This window comes from Lonchura striata, chromosome 7 (genome assembly GCF_050655825.1).
Source record: "Lonchura striata isolate lonStrDom1 chromosome 7, ASM5065582v1, whole genome shotgun sequence".
Taxonomy (NCBI): Eukaryota; Metazoa; Chordata; class Aves; order Passeriformes; family Estrildidae; genus Lonchura; species Lonchura striata.
Window position 1 is genome coordinate 30,842,827 of NC_140709.1, and position 17,082 is coordinate 30,859,908.

The 17,082-nt window shown below is 41.1% G+C and overlaps 3 protein-coding genes across 4 annotated transcripts; 1 reads left to right on the plus strand and 2 right to left on the minus strand.

The window, feature by feature from the left end:
- The first annotated feature begins 78 nt into the window (after positions 1 to 78).
- On the plus strand, positions 79 to 4,936 carry OSGEPL1 (O-sialoglycoprotein endopeptidase like 1). 2 transcript variants are annotated; one of them, XM_021531405.3, is made up of 8 exons: positions 79 to 341; positions 482 to 720; positions 1,334 to 1,721; positions 2,600 to 2,804; positions 2,885 to 3,033; positions 3,585 to 3,715; positions 3,862 to 3,933; positions 4,799 to 4,936. In XM_021531405.3, exons 2-8 carry the CDS (start codon positions 509 to 511, stop codon positions 4,887 to 4,889), a joined length of 1,248 nt encoding a protein of 415 aa, XP_021387080.3. In that variant the 5' UTR covers positions 79 to 341; positions 482 to 508; the 3' UTR covers positions 4,890 to 4,936. The 2 variants fall into 2 exon arrangements, with proteins under 2 accessions (XP_021387080.3, XP_021387081.3); XM_021531406.3 differs by having other exon boundaries at positions 86 to 720.
- Positions 4,937 to 5,175: 239 nt separating this feature from the next.
- On the minus strand, positions 5,176 to 8,883 carry ASNSD1 (asparagine synthetase domain containing 1). The gene is made up of 3 exons (XM_031505365.3): positions 7,402 to 8,883; positions 6,327 to 6,508; positions 5,176 to 5,501 (listed from the first exon to the last, which is right to left on the minus strand). The coding sequence occupies exons 1-3, from the start codon at positions 8,881 to 8,883 to the stop codon at positions 5,240 to 5,242; spliced, it is 1,926 nt and encodes a 641-aa protein (XP_031361225.3). The 3' UTR covers positions 5,176 to 5,239.
- ASDURF (ASNSD1 upstream open reading frame) lies at positions 8,110 to 12,465 on the minus strand. Its single transcript, XM_031505366.3, has 4 exons — positions 12,334 to 12,465; positions 10,135 to 10,188; positions 9,550 to 9,625; positions 8,110 to 8,976 (listed from the first exon to the last, which is right to left on the minus strand). Exons 1-4 carry the CDS (start codon positions 12,406 to 12,408, stop codon positions 8,906 to 8,908), a joined length of 276 nt encoding a protein of 91 aa, XP_031361226.3. The 5' UTR covers positions 12,409 to 12,465; the 3' UTR covers positions 8,110 to 8,905.
- Between the last annotated feature and the right edge of the window lie 4,617 nt (positions 12,466 to 17,082).

Here is a 17,082-nt window from a genome sequence, read left to right on the forward strand (position 1 = left end):
CCCCGCTGCGGGCCGCTCTCCGCACGGCGGCTGCGCCGGCCCGGAGCGCCGCCCGCGTCCCCGGCGGGGCGGAGCCGGTGATCGCGACACGGGAGCGCCGCGACCCGGCCGCGGCGGGCCGGGGGTTCCGGCCGCCGCTCCCCTGCCGGCCGGAGGATCCGCGGAGCCGGGGCCGGGCCCGTGGCGGAGCAGAGCGGCCAGCCCTGCCCTGCTGTGCCCTGCCCGCACGGCAGCGCTCAGCCGCGGCGCCGGCTGCGGGCGCGCTGGGACCTCCCTTAGGGCGGCGAGAGGCACCGCCAGCAAGCCCAGTGAGGAACTCTCTTCACACGTAATTCTGGCAGGTAACGCCTTCTTTGACCTGCTGTTTTTTCTTAGGGTCTTAAATGTCGTGTGTGGCCATTCATGACTTTAAAAGATCTTCAGAAAATCAGAGCAGAACACGTGGTTGAAAGCCCTCCACTAATAATAAGTTCTCTTCTAGACATAACCACCAGGTAGATGATAAACAATGAACAGCATTGCCCAAAGCGTTTTGCAATCAGCGAAGCACAGCCGAGCTGCGTGGCTGAGGAACCGCTGTGCCCACTCTGGAAAGCAGCGTTTTCGCAGGCTGGTTTTGGGAATAGAGACAAGCTGTGACGACACCGGCGCTGCTGTGGTGGATGAAGCTGGCTGTGTTCTGGGAGAAGCACTGCACTGTCAGAAGGAAGTTCATTTACAGTAAGAACAGACTTCTCTCAAGGCTTCTGCCTTAATAACGATTTTACTGTTATTTATATTATCATCCATAGAAAACTCTTCCCTGCCTCAGTACGTGGTGGGTAGGTGAGAAGATGTATGACTTTGGCCTCAAATATACTGCCTGAGATAGTACTAAAGGGGAGGAAATAAATACCATGAATTTAACAAGTTTCCTCCAGTGTTTTCTTTCAAAGAGAGATTGCTCCTATAGCTTGAATAAAAGATTAAATAATTGCTACTGTTAAAATCACTAAATGTCTTGACTTTTTAAAGGAAAAATTAGTCAAATATAAGCACTGGTCATTAAGAACATGAGCTGACAAGTGAGGGGTTGTAAATACTAAATTATATTATTTTGGAACAGTGTTGAGACACATTTTAAAAGCATCTGTACCAAAAAAGGGCAAGTTACATCCTTTTCCGCCTTCCACTGATAATTATGGTCCTTTCACTGCCCTTGACACTGATCAAGGCATTTGAGAATGCATTAAGGAAACAGGATACAACAAGATTAAGAGGTGCCTGGAAACTATATTTATGGCATTCTATCTGTTATAAACTACCAATGCATTGCAATTCTTGGCTTTACTAGATCAGGAGGAATAATTCCTGTGGTGGCACAGCAGCTTCACAGAGAAAACATCGACCAAGTGGTTCAAGAGGCCCTTCGTGCCAGCGGCGTTTCTGTGGCCGAGCTTGCAGCTGTGGCGACCACAGTGAAACCCGGGCTCGCTCTGAGCCTGGGCGTGGGGCTGCAGTACAGCCGGAGCTTGGTCAGCAGGCACCAGAAGCCCTTCATCCCCATCCATCACATGGAGGCTCACGCACTGACCATCAGGCTCACACATCACCTGGAATTTCCCTTCTTAGTTCTCCTAATCTCTGGAGGTCACTGTCTCTTGGCAGTAGCACAAGGAGTTTCAGATTTCCTCCTGCTTGGACAGTCCATTGACATCGCACCGGGTGACATGCTGGATAAGGTAATATCTCCTTTCCTTACCTTTCCTTAGTTGTCCCCTTCTTTTTGTTGCATTTCTACTACATAATGGTAGTAATATCATCAGCCTGAGGCAGCAATTCAATTCAAGTTTTATGTAACTTTTTTTTCTATTTTGGAATGCCAAGATATGAAAGACTGTTAAAAATGTACACAAAAGATCAATTGTAATGTATGTACATTAATTATATTTTAGCAAATAGGCAACATAACCAAAACTGGTGTTGGATGTTTCATTGACACTGATTATACAAATAAGTTGTATTAATTAGAGAAGATTTATAGAGGTATTTTATAAAGGTACTATTATGCTGACAGGTTTAAAACAATGCATGTTAAAACACTTCTTACTAATTTTAGTTTTTAGAGTTTAAAAAGAATGGTTTGGCCTTCAGAATCTTCAGTTTTCTGGGTCCCTGAGTACAATCTGCAAAATTGGTCACTTATGGCTTTGTTCTCAGCACTGTTTTTAAACAGTATTTGTGCATATTAATTAAAAATTGGGGAAGTGGATGGAATCATAAAGGCCATTTTCAAAAGTTGAAATCAGCTTTGTTCCTGTGTATCTGGTAATACAGTATGTCAGACTGTGTTTCCTATAGCTTAAAAACAGAGTAATTAATATTTCCTGCAAAATCTGTTGATCCTGATGTTTGCCCAGATTATCCTAGAATTACATTTCTAAATACTCCCAAGAAAAAAAAGTATCCTGCTGGGCTGATGTTATGTCTTACCCGTACCATGCCCTGTTTGTAATAACACATTGGATTGGATGTTTTGGTGCCACATTTTACTCCATGGACTATATAGTACAGTGATGCCGTTCCAGGAGGAACTGATTGTTGTTTGTCGTCTCCTTAGGTGGCACGAAGACTGTCTCTAAGAAAGCACCCAGAGTGCCACAGCATGGCTGGGGGAAAGGCCATAGAGCACTTGGCTCAGACTGGGAACCAGGAACTGCTCACCTTCCGACTGCCCATGCAGCAGTATCGGAACTGCGACTTCTCTTTCTCCGGACTTCAAAACCTTGTCAATAATGCCATTGTACAGAAAGAAAAAGAAGAAGGTATTTTTGGGCAGTCAGATACTAACTGAGCTTTTGATGACCTACACTCAGGAAACCCCTTTGATGATATACTTTTATAGGTATTCAGGAAGGTGAGATCCTGTCCTGTGTTAAGGATGTTGCTGCTGCTGTACAGCACGCAGTGGCTGTTCACATTATCCAGAGGACGTATCGAGCCATGCTCTTCTGCATCAAAAACAGCATATTACCATCAAAAAATGCCACTTTGGTGGGTATACTTTTTTTTTTCTTTTTATATCTGACTCTATAACATCATCTGAAGATGCAGATGCCTTGTATTTTCCACTTTTGACATATAAGGAAGATCTCACTATGTATTATATTGTTAAAATACCAACAATATTGAAATAACAGTCATATAAATGTTTAGCTGGGTTTTAAAGTAGAAATTTTCTTACCATCTAGTCTAACCTCTCGTAACAACTTGACCTTGTGCTCTCCAATACTTGATGGCTGTTCTAGTTACAGTAGAACCATAGACTGTTTTAGCTTGGAAAGGACCCTAAAGATCATCCAGTTCCAGCCCTCCTGCCATGAGCAGGGACACCTTCCAATTAGACTGACATGCTTCAGGAATGTCTTTTTTCACAATAAGCTCACTTAGCATAGTCTTTCCTGGTATGTTTTAATAGTAAATGTAGCATTTATTGCTGTCTTTAGAACTTCAACTGATAACTGTTTTCTAAACATGATGGTGGTTGTGTATGACCCATAAGTACTTCTGAATTAATGCCTTTTTTCTTTTTGAAATGCTGTAAGGTTGTATCAGGAGGAGTTGCAAGTAATCAGTATATCCGAAAAGTTCTACAGAATCTGGCAGATGCAAATGATTTTGCTTTACTGTGTCCTCCTCCAAGACTCTGCACTGATAATGGTGTTATGATTGCATGGTAAGAGTTGTTTCTCTTTAAACAACATTACAGGAGCACATGCCAAGTTGACATGAGCGTCAAGGAGTTCTCTTTGTGCTGAATGAACGATGTGCTTGTATGCAGAGTTGTGGCAAACGTTTTTATGTAATTGCTTTGTTGCTCAGGAATGGCATTGAAAGGTTACGTGCAGGGCTGGGGGTCCTACACAGTACTGCTGGCATCCGCTACGAGCCAAGGTAAGTGACCTGTCACTCCCAGCCTCTGTCCTCACTGCTCATGGAGCAGCCAAAGGGGAAGAGTCACATGAAAAAGAGACGTGATAAAAAGCAGCTGAGGAGTTTCTCTGCAGCACACATAAATTTTAAAAGTTACTTTTCAAGGCAGTTTTAAATAGAAATTATTGTGGCTGGCATTTATGTTCATTTTGGCTCAGAAACTCAATATATCATACATCGTAACAGTTCTATGTGTTTTCCTACTATGATTGTGTAGATGTTAGGCTTAAGGCCAAACAAAATGTGGATATCTTAAAAGTACCTGCTGGTCTTAAACTTTATATTTTTTTTCAATTTTTATCCCTTTCCATTTTCAGAAAAATAGACTTGGATGGTCTCAATACAAAAAAAATGTATTATAGTTTTCCCATGAAAATTTATCAACTGTAATTAAAAAATAATTTGTATATATTTCAGTGAATAAAAGACTTAAGTTTTACTTGCTGTAGACAATGCATTATATAAGATTATCACAGGAGATACCTGTGAAGCTCTAGTGTTTGGCATTCATCAGCAAGACATTAAATGAATTATCAACTAAAATCAGAATCTAAATAAAACAGCACCAGAAGATGGCTTTGAAATCACAACTGTGTTTCTAGAGTTTGGAATGGCTGCAATTGCAAACATTTCCTCCTTGTAAAGATGTTTCCAGGTACAGCTTTAGATAGGCTATTTTAATGGTAACAGTCTTAGAAGTGCAGGGAATGTACCAAAATACTTAGACTCTAGTGCTAATTATATAAAACGTCTGTGAAGCTGTACATCTGTGTGATATGGCAATGACAATATTAATTTTTAACAAATATATAATTTTGTTTTCTAGAGCTCCCCTGGGAATTGATATTTCAAAAAGAGTTGAAGAAGATTCCATCAAGGTGCCAAAATTAAAAGAGATACGATGGTTGGCATCTTAAAAAGTAGCTTAATAAAATAAATGCAACTATAAATAGTTCAATGAAAACTGTTTCAATGCTGTTATGTTTAGGGACAATACTTGGCTTACAAGTGTTGAAAACCATCTGTCAGAGAAACAAATGATGTGTTGCTATCACCAAAGTAATCCCAGTTACTATTCCAAAATAAGCATTCTCAGTATTAAAAAACTTAAAAGCACAGGAATTCATAGTGAGTTCCTTGTACGTGTACAACTCTGATTATTAATAATTATGCCCAAGTGTGTAAAAAAAAACAGACTAAACATTCTAAGAAAACTTGATTTACTGACTTCACATATAGAATAAATGCACCATCTCCAGATACAGCTCTATAATTCATCTACTGAAAGTAACTTCAGCCTGCTGCATGTGTCAGATGCTTTTTCCCTGTTGCTCTCTAGTTTTGCAATCCGAGATCCAAACTGTACTGCCCTTTTTGGCAAAACAGTTGAGGCTGTCAGGCCCAGCTCCTTGGCTGCAAGGCGCAGAATCAGTTTCTCACCAATTCCTCGAGGTAAAGTCAAATCAGCTTTTTCTGAGACAGGCAGAGAATTGAGGAATGAGACAACATCTTCATCAAGAAAAGGAAACCTGGAAGAGAGATTTATGTGGGGAAAGACCCTTTAAAAATTCCATAGGAATTATCTTGGTTTTTCCCTTTCCCACATGCAAAGACTGTGTGAAACTACACTGTAACTTAATATTTACACAACAAATCCTGATATCATTTCAGGCATTCAATCTAATCATGTGCATGGTTAAGAGCACTGCATATCCACCACTGCCACTGTTCTTGTGGTGAACTGAAAATGTGCAACTAAGAACAGATTTGGAAGAACAGTGGCACAAAGATGACATGAGAAAACCTTACATGTACTTCAGTGGCTTCTGCTCCTGGACAACACCTAAGGAATTTTTTTCAAGTTGATGGTAGCATGGAAGAAGTAGACACACGTAAAATGATTCTTCAGACTTAACAGCCAGGAAATGTGGTAGATATTGACTATGCCTTTACTGCATGGATAGGAATACACAGCTCTTGTTACACTATCATTCTCCAGAGAATGATAGCACCTCCAAAGGTCCACACCAGAACACTTCAAAGTTGTGCAAAAGACTGTTTAGCTTAAAATGATAAAACCAGCTAGAACTTGCCTATTTCAATATCTGCTACTTCTTCTTAAAACTTCTAGATGGAAATCATATTGCTAAATTTCCTTAAGTAAACTCTTGCACAATATACTAGATTGCTTTTTTAAAAGCAAAAAAATGCACAATGCAGTACACATTAACAAAACTGCAGCTGAACTAGAGACAATAAAACACACAGAAGTTTCAATTAAGATTTTGTTAGGGGTGTTAAAAATTGCATCTAACCAGCAAAACCAGCTTTGTTCCATGTTAAAACAGTAATACCTGGCTTCTTTTCCATGATCACTGATGATCCTGTCATCTCTACCAAGATTTCGAGAAGAAATGCGACCTAACTCCATTTCAAGTTCTTTATTAAGACCCTCTAAGCCATCTTTTCTGAAGCAAACACGATGTCGAGAATAGCCAGCAAGCTGCTCATCTGCTCCAATTCCTGTAAGCACAACCTGAGGAAACAGAATATAAGAAATATTGGTATCTGTGCAAGTTAATATGTAACAGTCTTGAAATATTTAACTACGTCTTAAGGAGAAAAATTTTAATACACATCTTCTAAAGATACTACCTATCAGAATGGGCTGTACCTTACACATTTACAAAGCCTGAAAGAATTCCCAGTAAAGTCAATGGTAACCTGAATTAGGTTAATGATCAGACCTTAAAGTACACAAAAATACTGCTAGTGGAGCAAGGAAAAAACATAAAAATAATGCCATATGTATCACAAATACACTAGTATATTTGAAGAATGTCTTCGTTTCTGTGATAATAAACAGTATTTGTTAAGCACAAGCCTTTAAAAATTATTGCCAAAGAGTATGTCATATGTTGTAGTTACCTGAATGTACACCCACAGTACTATTCATTTACCAGCTATTGGGTTAGTAACAACTACATTACACAAACTAAAAATGGCTTACAGTACTCAGTAAGTACAGTAAAATGTTTTATCAAGAGAAAAAACACTATTCACTATTACATCTGGCCCATTACTGTGCCTTCAACAGCTGAAATGAAACAGTTCCTTCTTCCCGACACAAACCATCAGAAAAAAAGAAGTGAGGAATCAAAAATTATAGATAGTGGTTATTTTTTTTCTGCACTTATTATTGCATATCCTAGTTCACTGAAAAGCCATGCACATTACATGACAAAAGAACTGAATGCGATTTTTAACTCTAGAACTACACAAACACTATAATTGTAGAATATTTTACATTCCAACACTGAATTTCAGAAGCCTTATGAATAGCAAAGGTTGCAGCTGATTTCTGAATCAATAAAACTGTTTTTACATTCAGAAGTCAAAACATAAGGCAAAAACAAAACAAAATAGTACCTTTGCAGGACTTTTATATTGTTTCAGTTCTCCTTGGTTACTAATGAAACCCTCTCCTCTGGAAGCAAACCAAATTGCACAGCCAATACTGTCATCCAAGACTGTATCCAGTGGAGAGATTAAGTAATTAATATGCTGTTTTCTCATTTTTTTCAATTCCTCTAGTGTAACGTTAATTTCCACAAAGTTCCAGGTTCTTGAAGGGTTAATGGCTTCTAATTCCTTCAGTCCTGCCCTACCAGTGATTCTGTCAGGAACATCAAAGCAAGATAAATGAGTACCAGTGTCAGCATCAAGATCTTGACAACTTTCTTGAGGACAAAGCAAATCAAGCTGTACTTCACGGCTGGTACATCTTTTAGTGGTACCCCTGTGCCTAGCTTGCTCTTTCATCATGAAAGCTACATTAAGAAGATCAATTGGCTCTTCCAAAGGAACATGTTTATCAGCCAGGGCTGCAATAACCATAGAATCAATGCCACCAGAAAAGAGCACTGCAATATGTGCTTTCTTACGAGATGTGCTTGGAACTTCTCTTGTTATCTGATCTGGATCTCTAAAGAGACACAGGACTCGTCTCTTGACTGCTTCATTTAAAACATCAATAAATTGACAGGCTAACTTTTTCTTATGTTCCTCTGCAAGAAATTCTTGAAGGGCTTCTACAGAAACCACACACTTAATGTTGCTAAAATTAGAGCCTGGACATGCACCTGAAGCTTTAGAAACTGTTTTATTTAAGGGGATAACTGGTGCTCTAAGACATGGCTTTGATTCATTTACCACGAGATGTATGTGGTTTGGTAAGTCTTTTGACACTTGGTCAAGAACATTAATGCATGTTCCTTCTACTGCTTTCTCTTTGCAGCTGTACTTCCATGGAAACAATGTTAAAGACAAAGATTTAGTTGCTGCACAAGCTTTGAGATCGATTTTGAAAATTCCAGATGCTGGGACTTCCTGCCATTGTTTGCCTGATTCAGAATAACCACTTACAGATGTGAGACAGAAAGCATTGTCAACTTCATTACTGAATTGCCAAAGCAGACTACGACGACCAAAGTAATCTCTGCCAAACCATAAACTGTGTCTGGGTGCTTCATAATAAATAAAAGACCAGGGACCCTGAAGCGATGAGAAGAGTGACAGAATGTCCATTTCACTGCTGCATGAAGCCAGATGATGGAACATTACTTCAGTGTCATTCTCTAGATTTCCTACATGCACTCCACTAAAAATTTCTCCGTTCCAAAGAAAAACATTGTTACTGGCATCTTCCAGAGGCTGAGGAGTCACCAGTCCCCTCAAGTGAAGTACATGGCCTGAAAACAGACATTCATAGGAGAGATCAGACACAGTTTTTATCAACTGTTGGCTACTGTCTGGTCCTCTTCTTCTTAGATGGCAGAGGATGTCTTCACTGAGAAAATCATGAATTGCACGCTGGCTGCACAAGGTAACAACACAGCAAATACCACACATTGCAACAGGGAATTCACATCAACTACTTCCTGATTTTAGCCTTTTCCGAATTTTCCAGCTCCTGATGTGCCTTCTTTAATTCATCTAATGTATCTGTGTAAGACAAAATCACACAAACAATCAGTTTCATAAACAGGAAAGTTTATGCATAGATAAGTTTAAGTGCATATCTACGAAACTAATAATTCCAGCCACTTGTTCAATTAAAGTCATAAACATAAAACACTAATTAAGCAAAATGCTATGTTTTTGTTCCATCATTACTAACACAAGCTATAAAAGTTTGCTGTAGCATATTCCTCTTTAATTATACAAAGAAATTTTTCCAAAGAAAGCCACAGTGCAATAGGAGAATGGCCAACTCCTATATAATCAATATGACTTCAACATTTGTAGTAAGAAAAGGGAACTGACAATAAAAATGGCAATGCTATTAACCCAAATCAAAGCAAAGAGAAACAGCAATTGTTCACTCCAGAAAATTAGACTTATACTTCTAAATTGATACTCTTCTAATGTTCCATCATCACCTCTATTAACATTTCTCCTATTACTTTGTATTTGACACACAGCTGCAATTTTCTCATTTTAATACACCTTTCAAATCAGCTACAAATAAGCTTTTAAACATTAACTATTTGAGATACTTGAACACTGCAAACTTACTTTTGCACTGAGACAGCATTTCTGTCCGGTCTGCAAGGAAGAATATGTTGCTATTGGGTTGCTGTTTATAAACTTTCTGTAAAACAAAACCCACATTGTATTAAGTCAAAGCAGCAGATTCTGGAACCACACTGCAGCAGAAGCTGCTGTGGGTCCAAAGAGACACTCCTGGTATAAAAGTGAAGGTGTAAGTTCTGCCCTGTGAACACCAGCATTCTAATGTGGTACTATCAAAAGCATTTAATGCTCAGCCTAAGACAATTTTGAATTTCTCTTTTCCTCATCCACAAGGGATCACATTCTATTTTAAACAAAAGCATAGAAAAAGTAAGAATACCTCATGAATCCATGTAATAAACTCAAAAATTTTAATGAAATAACTCAAAACATAAAAAAGCCCCAAGTATACATGATCAAATAATTTGCAGGACAAATTATTCTGAGCACAGCAGACCACATGTTTATTAAAATCCAGATTACAACAAATTAAAGACAGCATGCTCTGATTTTGTTGTCCTTCTTGTCTTTATGTTTTAATTTCTCTGCTGAAATTAAATAGTTAAAAGCAAATTTGTAAATCCTTACCCGGTTCTTCTTCAAATTAGAAAGCTCATCGACTACAACCTTCTGCTCTTTAATCTGAAAGGCAAAAGATGAATTTGATTTTAATGATAAAAACAAGACATCATATCACAATCCCAGTGGTGAGCATGTCTACTGATATTTTAAGACAGCAACATGCATGTATAGCTGCTGTTCTCCACATGAATCAATGAAGACAAAGTAAGTATAAAAATTACATACTTAATTTCTCTAGAAACAGGCTATGTTGCATATATTGGTATTTCTCCTCCCCTCAAAAGCCTCTGGGAAGCCAGAGTAGCTACAGCTATTTAAAATCAGAGAGCACATTTTCCCCCCCTCGGAAGAGAACATGTACACAACTAATACAACATCAAATAACTTTTAAAAATTAGCATAATATCAAGAATACACTTCATAATGATAGGTATGCTCCAGATTCAAAAGGAAATTAATGAAAATACAAACACTCTAGAACTGTATTAGGAGCAATGGGAGCCTTTTTATTGCTCTAGATTTCTATATTAACTTCCTTAGTGGGATTTACCACTCTGTTCTGCACTGACAGATGTGGCAGATATTCCCATTTTCTTTTACAATGGCAGCTGTGAACTAAAGAGTTCACAGCTAAAGAGTAATCAGAAGAAGTTGCAAATGCCAAAAATTGAAACAAAATCTGTTCAGAGGGCACAATGCTTTTTGTTAGAAGCAAACATGGGTTTCTCTGCTCTTCCTTTGTGTCTCCTGGAACTGGTACAACAGTAGCAAGCTGCCACGGAGTGAGGTCAGCCAAACTGTATGGCACACTGAAAGTTACAACTTTTCCAGCAGCTACATCAATCTCTGGTATCTACAACACCAACAAGGCAAAGCAGCAGAGCCATCCTCTGCCAGACTAAACCAGCCACTTAGGCACAACAGAAGTGAAAACCTGTAGCTCTGTAATGTCCCAGCTTTGTAGCTTCCAAGCAACTAAAAGCATCACTGTCTATACATGGCCACACAGAAGTAATTTATTTTAATATAATCACATAATATTAAGGGGTTGCAAAGGACTTTAAAGATCATCTAGACCCAACCTGCTTCCTGCCATGGGTACATCCCACTAGACCTGGCTGCTCCAGGCCTTATCCACCCTGGCCTTGAACACTTCCAGGGTTGGGGCATCCACAGCTTCTCGGGGCAAAATGTGTAAGTGCCTCACCATTCTCACAGCAAAAAATTTCTGCCGAGTATCTAACCCAAAGTTGCCCTCTTTCAATTTGTACACATTACTCCTTGTCTTACCACTACAGTTCCTGACAAAAAGCCCCTTCTCTGGCTTCCCTGTAGTCTCTATTGGAATACAGGTAAATTGATATGAGGTTTTTTTGGAGTGAAAGTTCCACAGGGCTTGGCAGATTGCATACTGAACAAAGCTGTGGGGACAAGGAAGGAGGGAACAGATAAATTAGGAGCATCTGCCTCTATGGCTGAAGTATCTTCAGACATTTTGGGCAGATAATGATGAACAAGGATAAAGATGAAGCCATTTGAGAAGCGGGTGAGGATACTTGATTTGTCCAGCTTGGAGGAGACTAAGGGGAGAGCTCACAGCAGTCTACAAGTTCCTTAGGTGGGGAAGTGCAGAGGAAGACACCGGTCTCTTCTCCCTGGTAACCAGTGACAGTACCACAGAGAACGGCCTGGAGCAGGGTCAGGGATGTTTAGACTGGATACAAGGAAAAGATTCTTCACCCAGAGGGTGATTAGGCATTGAACTCCCCAGGGAAAGTGGTCTCAGCACCAGCATGACAGAGTTCAAACAGCCTTTGGATAACGTGCTCAGGCCCTCGGTGTGATTCTTGGGGTGTTCTGCGCAGCGCAAGAGTTAGTTAGACTCGACCACTAGACGTCTCTTGAAACTCATGATATTCTGTGAAAAAAACCTCAGTGCGCCTGACTTGCCATTTCAAGCTCAATTCGGAGCAGTAAGATCCAAAATACCAATCCGACGAGCGAGCTATTAGCGAGGCAACGCGGGCTCGCTAAATGCAGGCCGCTCTCGGGGCCTGAGCAACCCCGGGCACAGGAGCCCCGGTCCCAGACGGCACCCTCCCTCCTCTTCCTCACGCTGCTCGCACCCGAGGCAGCAGGCTCCAAGAGCCCCCGCGCCTCGGCCCGGACCCCGGCACCGGGCCCCGCGGGGCCGCCTCCCCTCACCCGCCGGCTCAGCTCCTCCTTGTGGCGCAGCGCCGCGCTCTCCCCATCCTCCTGCCGCGCCGGGCGGCCCGACATGGCCCCGACCGCGCCGACAGCCGCACTGCCCACGCAGCCTCCGCAGCCTGCCGCCCCGGGGCGCGCGCGCGCACAGCGCCACCAATCAGCAGGCGCGGCAGAGCGCGCGCCTGGCGTAACACCAATCAGCAGGCGCGGCAGAGCGCGCGCCTGACGGGACACCAATCAGCAGGCGCGGCAGAGCGCGCGCCTGACGGGACACCAATCAGCAGGCGCGGCAGAGCACGCGCGGGGCGCGGGCCGGCCGGCGCGAGTGCTGAGGGAGCTCGCGCCCCCGGCCGGGCGGAGCCGGGAGTGCGCCGGCCGCGCCGTGCCGCGCCGCGCCGTGCCCACGGAGCTCCTGGGAGCCGGTCCGGGAGGGCATCGGCACAGGCCCAAGGTGGAGAAGACGCTTGGAATGAGGCTTGGCAGCTGTGCTCCTTGTGCAGCGTGTCGGCTTGGTGTGGTGTGACCCCGGGCTGCTGTCGGCAGCGGGCTCTCAAACCCCTTTAAGCGGTTTGCTTAAAGGTATTCCAGAAGAGATATGAATTTACACTATTTACAGACATTAGGATCGTATGTTTCATTATGTTCATTATTAGCATATGTTTCTACAAGAAAGATAGAGAAGGACTTTTTAGAGGGTCATGTAGTGACAGGACAAGGGGGAATGGACTAAAACTGGCAGAGGGCAGATTTAGATTATATACTGGATGGATGGAAATTGCTTACACGGGGGATGTGAGACACATGGGTTGCCCAGAGAACCTGTGGCAGCTCCATCCTTGCAAGTGTTCAAGGCCAGGTTGCACAGGGCTCTGAGACACCTGGTCTAGTCCCTGCCCATTGCAGGGGATTGAGATGAGATAATCTTTGAAGTCCTTTCCAACCCAAAGCATTCCAGGATTCTATGACTTTATTATTATACAAGATGGATGTTTAAGACCGTCCACCTAAGGTGATCTTAACGTTTCTTTGTCTCTTCCATTCTGCTATAGATATGTCACAGTGATGCATATGTCTACGTGTCTTAATAAATACATCATTGTCTCATTTTAATACCTTTCCTTCTTTTTAAACATTGTATATTATTCTAAACACTCAAGAGTAATCCAAACTTACAGACTGCTACCGATTGCTCAGTTATAGGATTTTATGAGATTTCTATCCCACTTGTGGTCCTTGTGGTACTGACTGCAGTGCAAATATAGTTCAAATTTTCATGAACCATTTGAAATATTTGCAACTGTAGTAAGAGAGTGTTGCCTTTATTTTCTTTAATCTCACATAATCATATATATTATATATTTTGGTAACTTAGAGTTTGTGAGCAAGATTGCACCTTGGTTGTATCCATGAGCTTGGTTGGAATGTCTGTAATGTTGATCAAAATTTTTGGAAGCCGTATAGGAAGAACAAGGATTTTGGCTCCTAGCAGAAGGATGAAGAAAGACAATTTGGCTATAGGAATATTTGTCAATATACTAACTTGCAAAAGTTGTGCTTATTTGCTTTTAACAGAAAGAGAAACTGAGGTTACACTTGTCTGAAAGGTCATTCCTGCTCTTCCCCCCACCTCTGAGCACACACTTGTGCCTCCAGCCTTGCCTCACCACGGCTGGGTGTGGGGCTGTGTGAGGGACAGGTGAGGGACCTGATCTGTTTTTCTCAGCAGTGCACAGTGCTCTGTGATTCCAGCAGTCCCAAAGCAGAGCAGCTGAAGCTGCTGGGGAGTTGTTACCCAGGGGGTGGAATGGTTCTGGGGCTTGTCCTTTGACTTCTATAAGAAATTCACATATCTGGGTCACATAGATCAGTTTTGGTGCTATTGCTCAGTGTGCTTTGTAGTTTGTCACTGGTTGTTCTAGTGAGTAACGTGTTTAATCTGAGTTACTCCCAACCCTCTGCTGCCCAAGTTTTATTTGTTGTTCATGTGTTACAAAGGTTGATGATCAAGTAACACAGTAGTCAAAGTGTAATTTCTGTACTGATTATCCTTTTTATGTTCAGTAATAAATGCTGTTAATGTTTATTAATCAAAACCTGATCACTCAGTGTTATTGACTGTTTCAGAAGAGTGATGATAATGGTTTTGAGGTATAATAGCAAATGTGGAATGGTTTTAATGATTCTTCTACTGATATGGAGTGGGCTTTTGACAGTTCCTTTTAAAATGAATGAATTAATGTCACAAGATCACTCCTGAAATTACAGTCAAACCCACTATAAGACCCGCTGTGTTTGCAAGTCAGCAAAGGGAAATGTTGGCACCTTTGCACTCCCTGCGCAGAGCAGTATTTTCTCCATTCAAGTTTGTTTCAGGGCTGCTGCAGTTCTGGTGTTGCAATGTGCCTGCACTGTTACTCCTGAGAGCTGGGGAGGGCACTTAGAGCTCATCTGGCTGACAGCTAAGCAGGAAATGTCATTCAGTGTCTGTGCACTTGTGCCAACTCTGGTGCTCTAAACTATTTTTCTTTTACTAGCATAAAACTGTTTCTGGAGGTTAACAATGCCCGACACAATGTTAATAAAGTATCAAATAATATATCAAATAATATTTCAGTCTTTTAAAGCCCTCACCTTTCAGTATCTGGCATCTTTAAAAATATTTTTAAAATAACAGAAATTACCCAACAAGTCATGTAAACAGCTAAAAACCAGAAGTAGTTACTGATGCCAGAAAATCTCTGAAGTTGCAGTGACCTGTTAGCAAATGCATGGCCAAAACAGTAACCTTTAAATAACCAAGCTCAAGCTCCAAAAGGCTGCTGCTAAAACCATGCTGAAGAGGTGAGGCCATCCTTGTGATAACACTGTCAAGTCTTGAAGACCTCTGTTCATGATGTTGACAGTATATTTGTGTCAGAGGATTTTCCAGCTGTGAGGCACAGGGTAGGACTGATACTGCCTTGGAGGCTTAGCAGCCTCAAAGTTTCCCTGGTTTTTGCTGTGGGCTGGAAATCCTCATGTACTCAATTCTGTATCTCTCAGCTGATGCTTGGGAACCATAATCAATTGTGGGTTCAACTCTGAGTGGTTTATGAGGTTCACCTGTAAGTGACTGTACTCTGAGGAAACTTGTCATGCTTTAGAAGAATCAGTCATAGAGGTGCTTGGAGGGGAATAGGATAATTGTAGCTCTAATGTTGGCCACAAGAGAGCAAGCTGAAGCTGTGCTGGCTGCTCAGACAGTCAAGGAAGAGTGGGGCCAGCCATGTAAGACAGGTGGATGAAGTCTCTTAGGAGGAGAGAGCAGCACAGTCAGAGGATATTGCTTTTATATAGGTTTTTTTCTGTTTTGGAGCATCCTCAGTTCTGATACTAGCTTATTTTGTATTCAGATACTGTATCACCATAATCCAAATAAGTAGATTCTGATTTGTAACATCAAGCTGTGTTAATTTCACAATTGAACCTGTATTTTAATAATTTGCTAATTTATACCAGTCTAAGAAAACGAAAATAGTTGAAAATAGTTGGGTTTGCTTTATGGTAAACCTTTTGCTAATGCTTCTGAGACATCAGGATTTGAAGGGAGTTAGGTTAACTTACACACCTGGTTATCTGGAATCTAGGCAAAGTTGTAGTTTGTTTCCTTAGGTTAAGTACCTAGATTGTCAATGACACAAGGAACCTTGCAAAACCTATAATCATTCTACTTTAAAAGTCCTGTCACCACAAATAAAAGAAGAAGTCTGAGCACTTTTACGGTGTTGAAGTCAGTTTTTTTAGCACTTAACTTCTGATACACTGTCAAAGCAATCTTAGAACTCATTTGCACAAAAAATCTGTGTAGTTCACAAGTATTAAATTATTCATTTTATGATTAGAAGCAGAATTTCATCACTTTCACACGGAAGATTTTAAGGCTGTTGTCAAAATAGCTGAGAACTATCATCAGTCTCTCATTAGTTTTTGACAATCTGATTGCATCTCTCAAAGCTTCTGAAAGTGCTGAACCAAACAACTTATTTGTAAAATACTCCCAGCAGTCTTTCATCTGTGATTTAAGTATGAGTGGATTTAAAAATAGACGTTTCCAAGTTCACTCTGTTCTACAATATAAAACTGAAGTAGCTCTAATGAGAGCCTTTCTCAAGGTCTTATGTTGCTGTAGCTGAGAAGACAGTTTGACATTTAATTTTCATAATTTTTCCTTCCTTAGTGCAGAACAATTTGTTGTGCACTTTGTTAGACTTTAAGAGAGTTAAGTTCATGTTAGTGCTAGTTTCACTTAGAAATGCAGAACTATGAGATTTGGGGTTGTCTGTTGCAGGGCAGTCCCTCACGTGCTCTGAATAACCAATGCACAGGTTTACTGCAGTAACTACTTTGAATATGGAATCAGAGTTCCAGATACACATTTTGAGCAGTGGAATGTTCAGGGACCTTAAAAAAATCAAATGCTGTGTCTTACAAAACAAATATTTTGTTTGCAGTATGAAGATGGAAGCCTGGTGCCTGGATGCTGGAAGCTCTTCTGCTGGTGCCACCAAAGAGCAGGCATGTGAGAGGCTTGGAACTGCTCAGGAACTTTGGATAAACAGATGCCTCATTTGTCTTGCATTGAGCATCTTGATATGAAATCAGATTAGTGCTAATATTTCTGCCTAATGAAAAAAGATAACTGCAGCAAAACACCTCTGAGTGAAGAGTCAAGAACTCACTCAAGTGAAGACTTACTGCCCAGTAAGT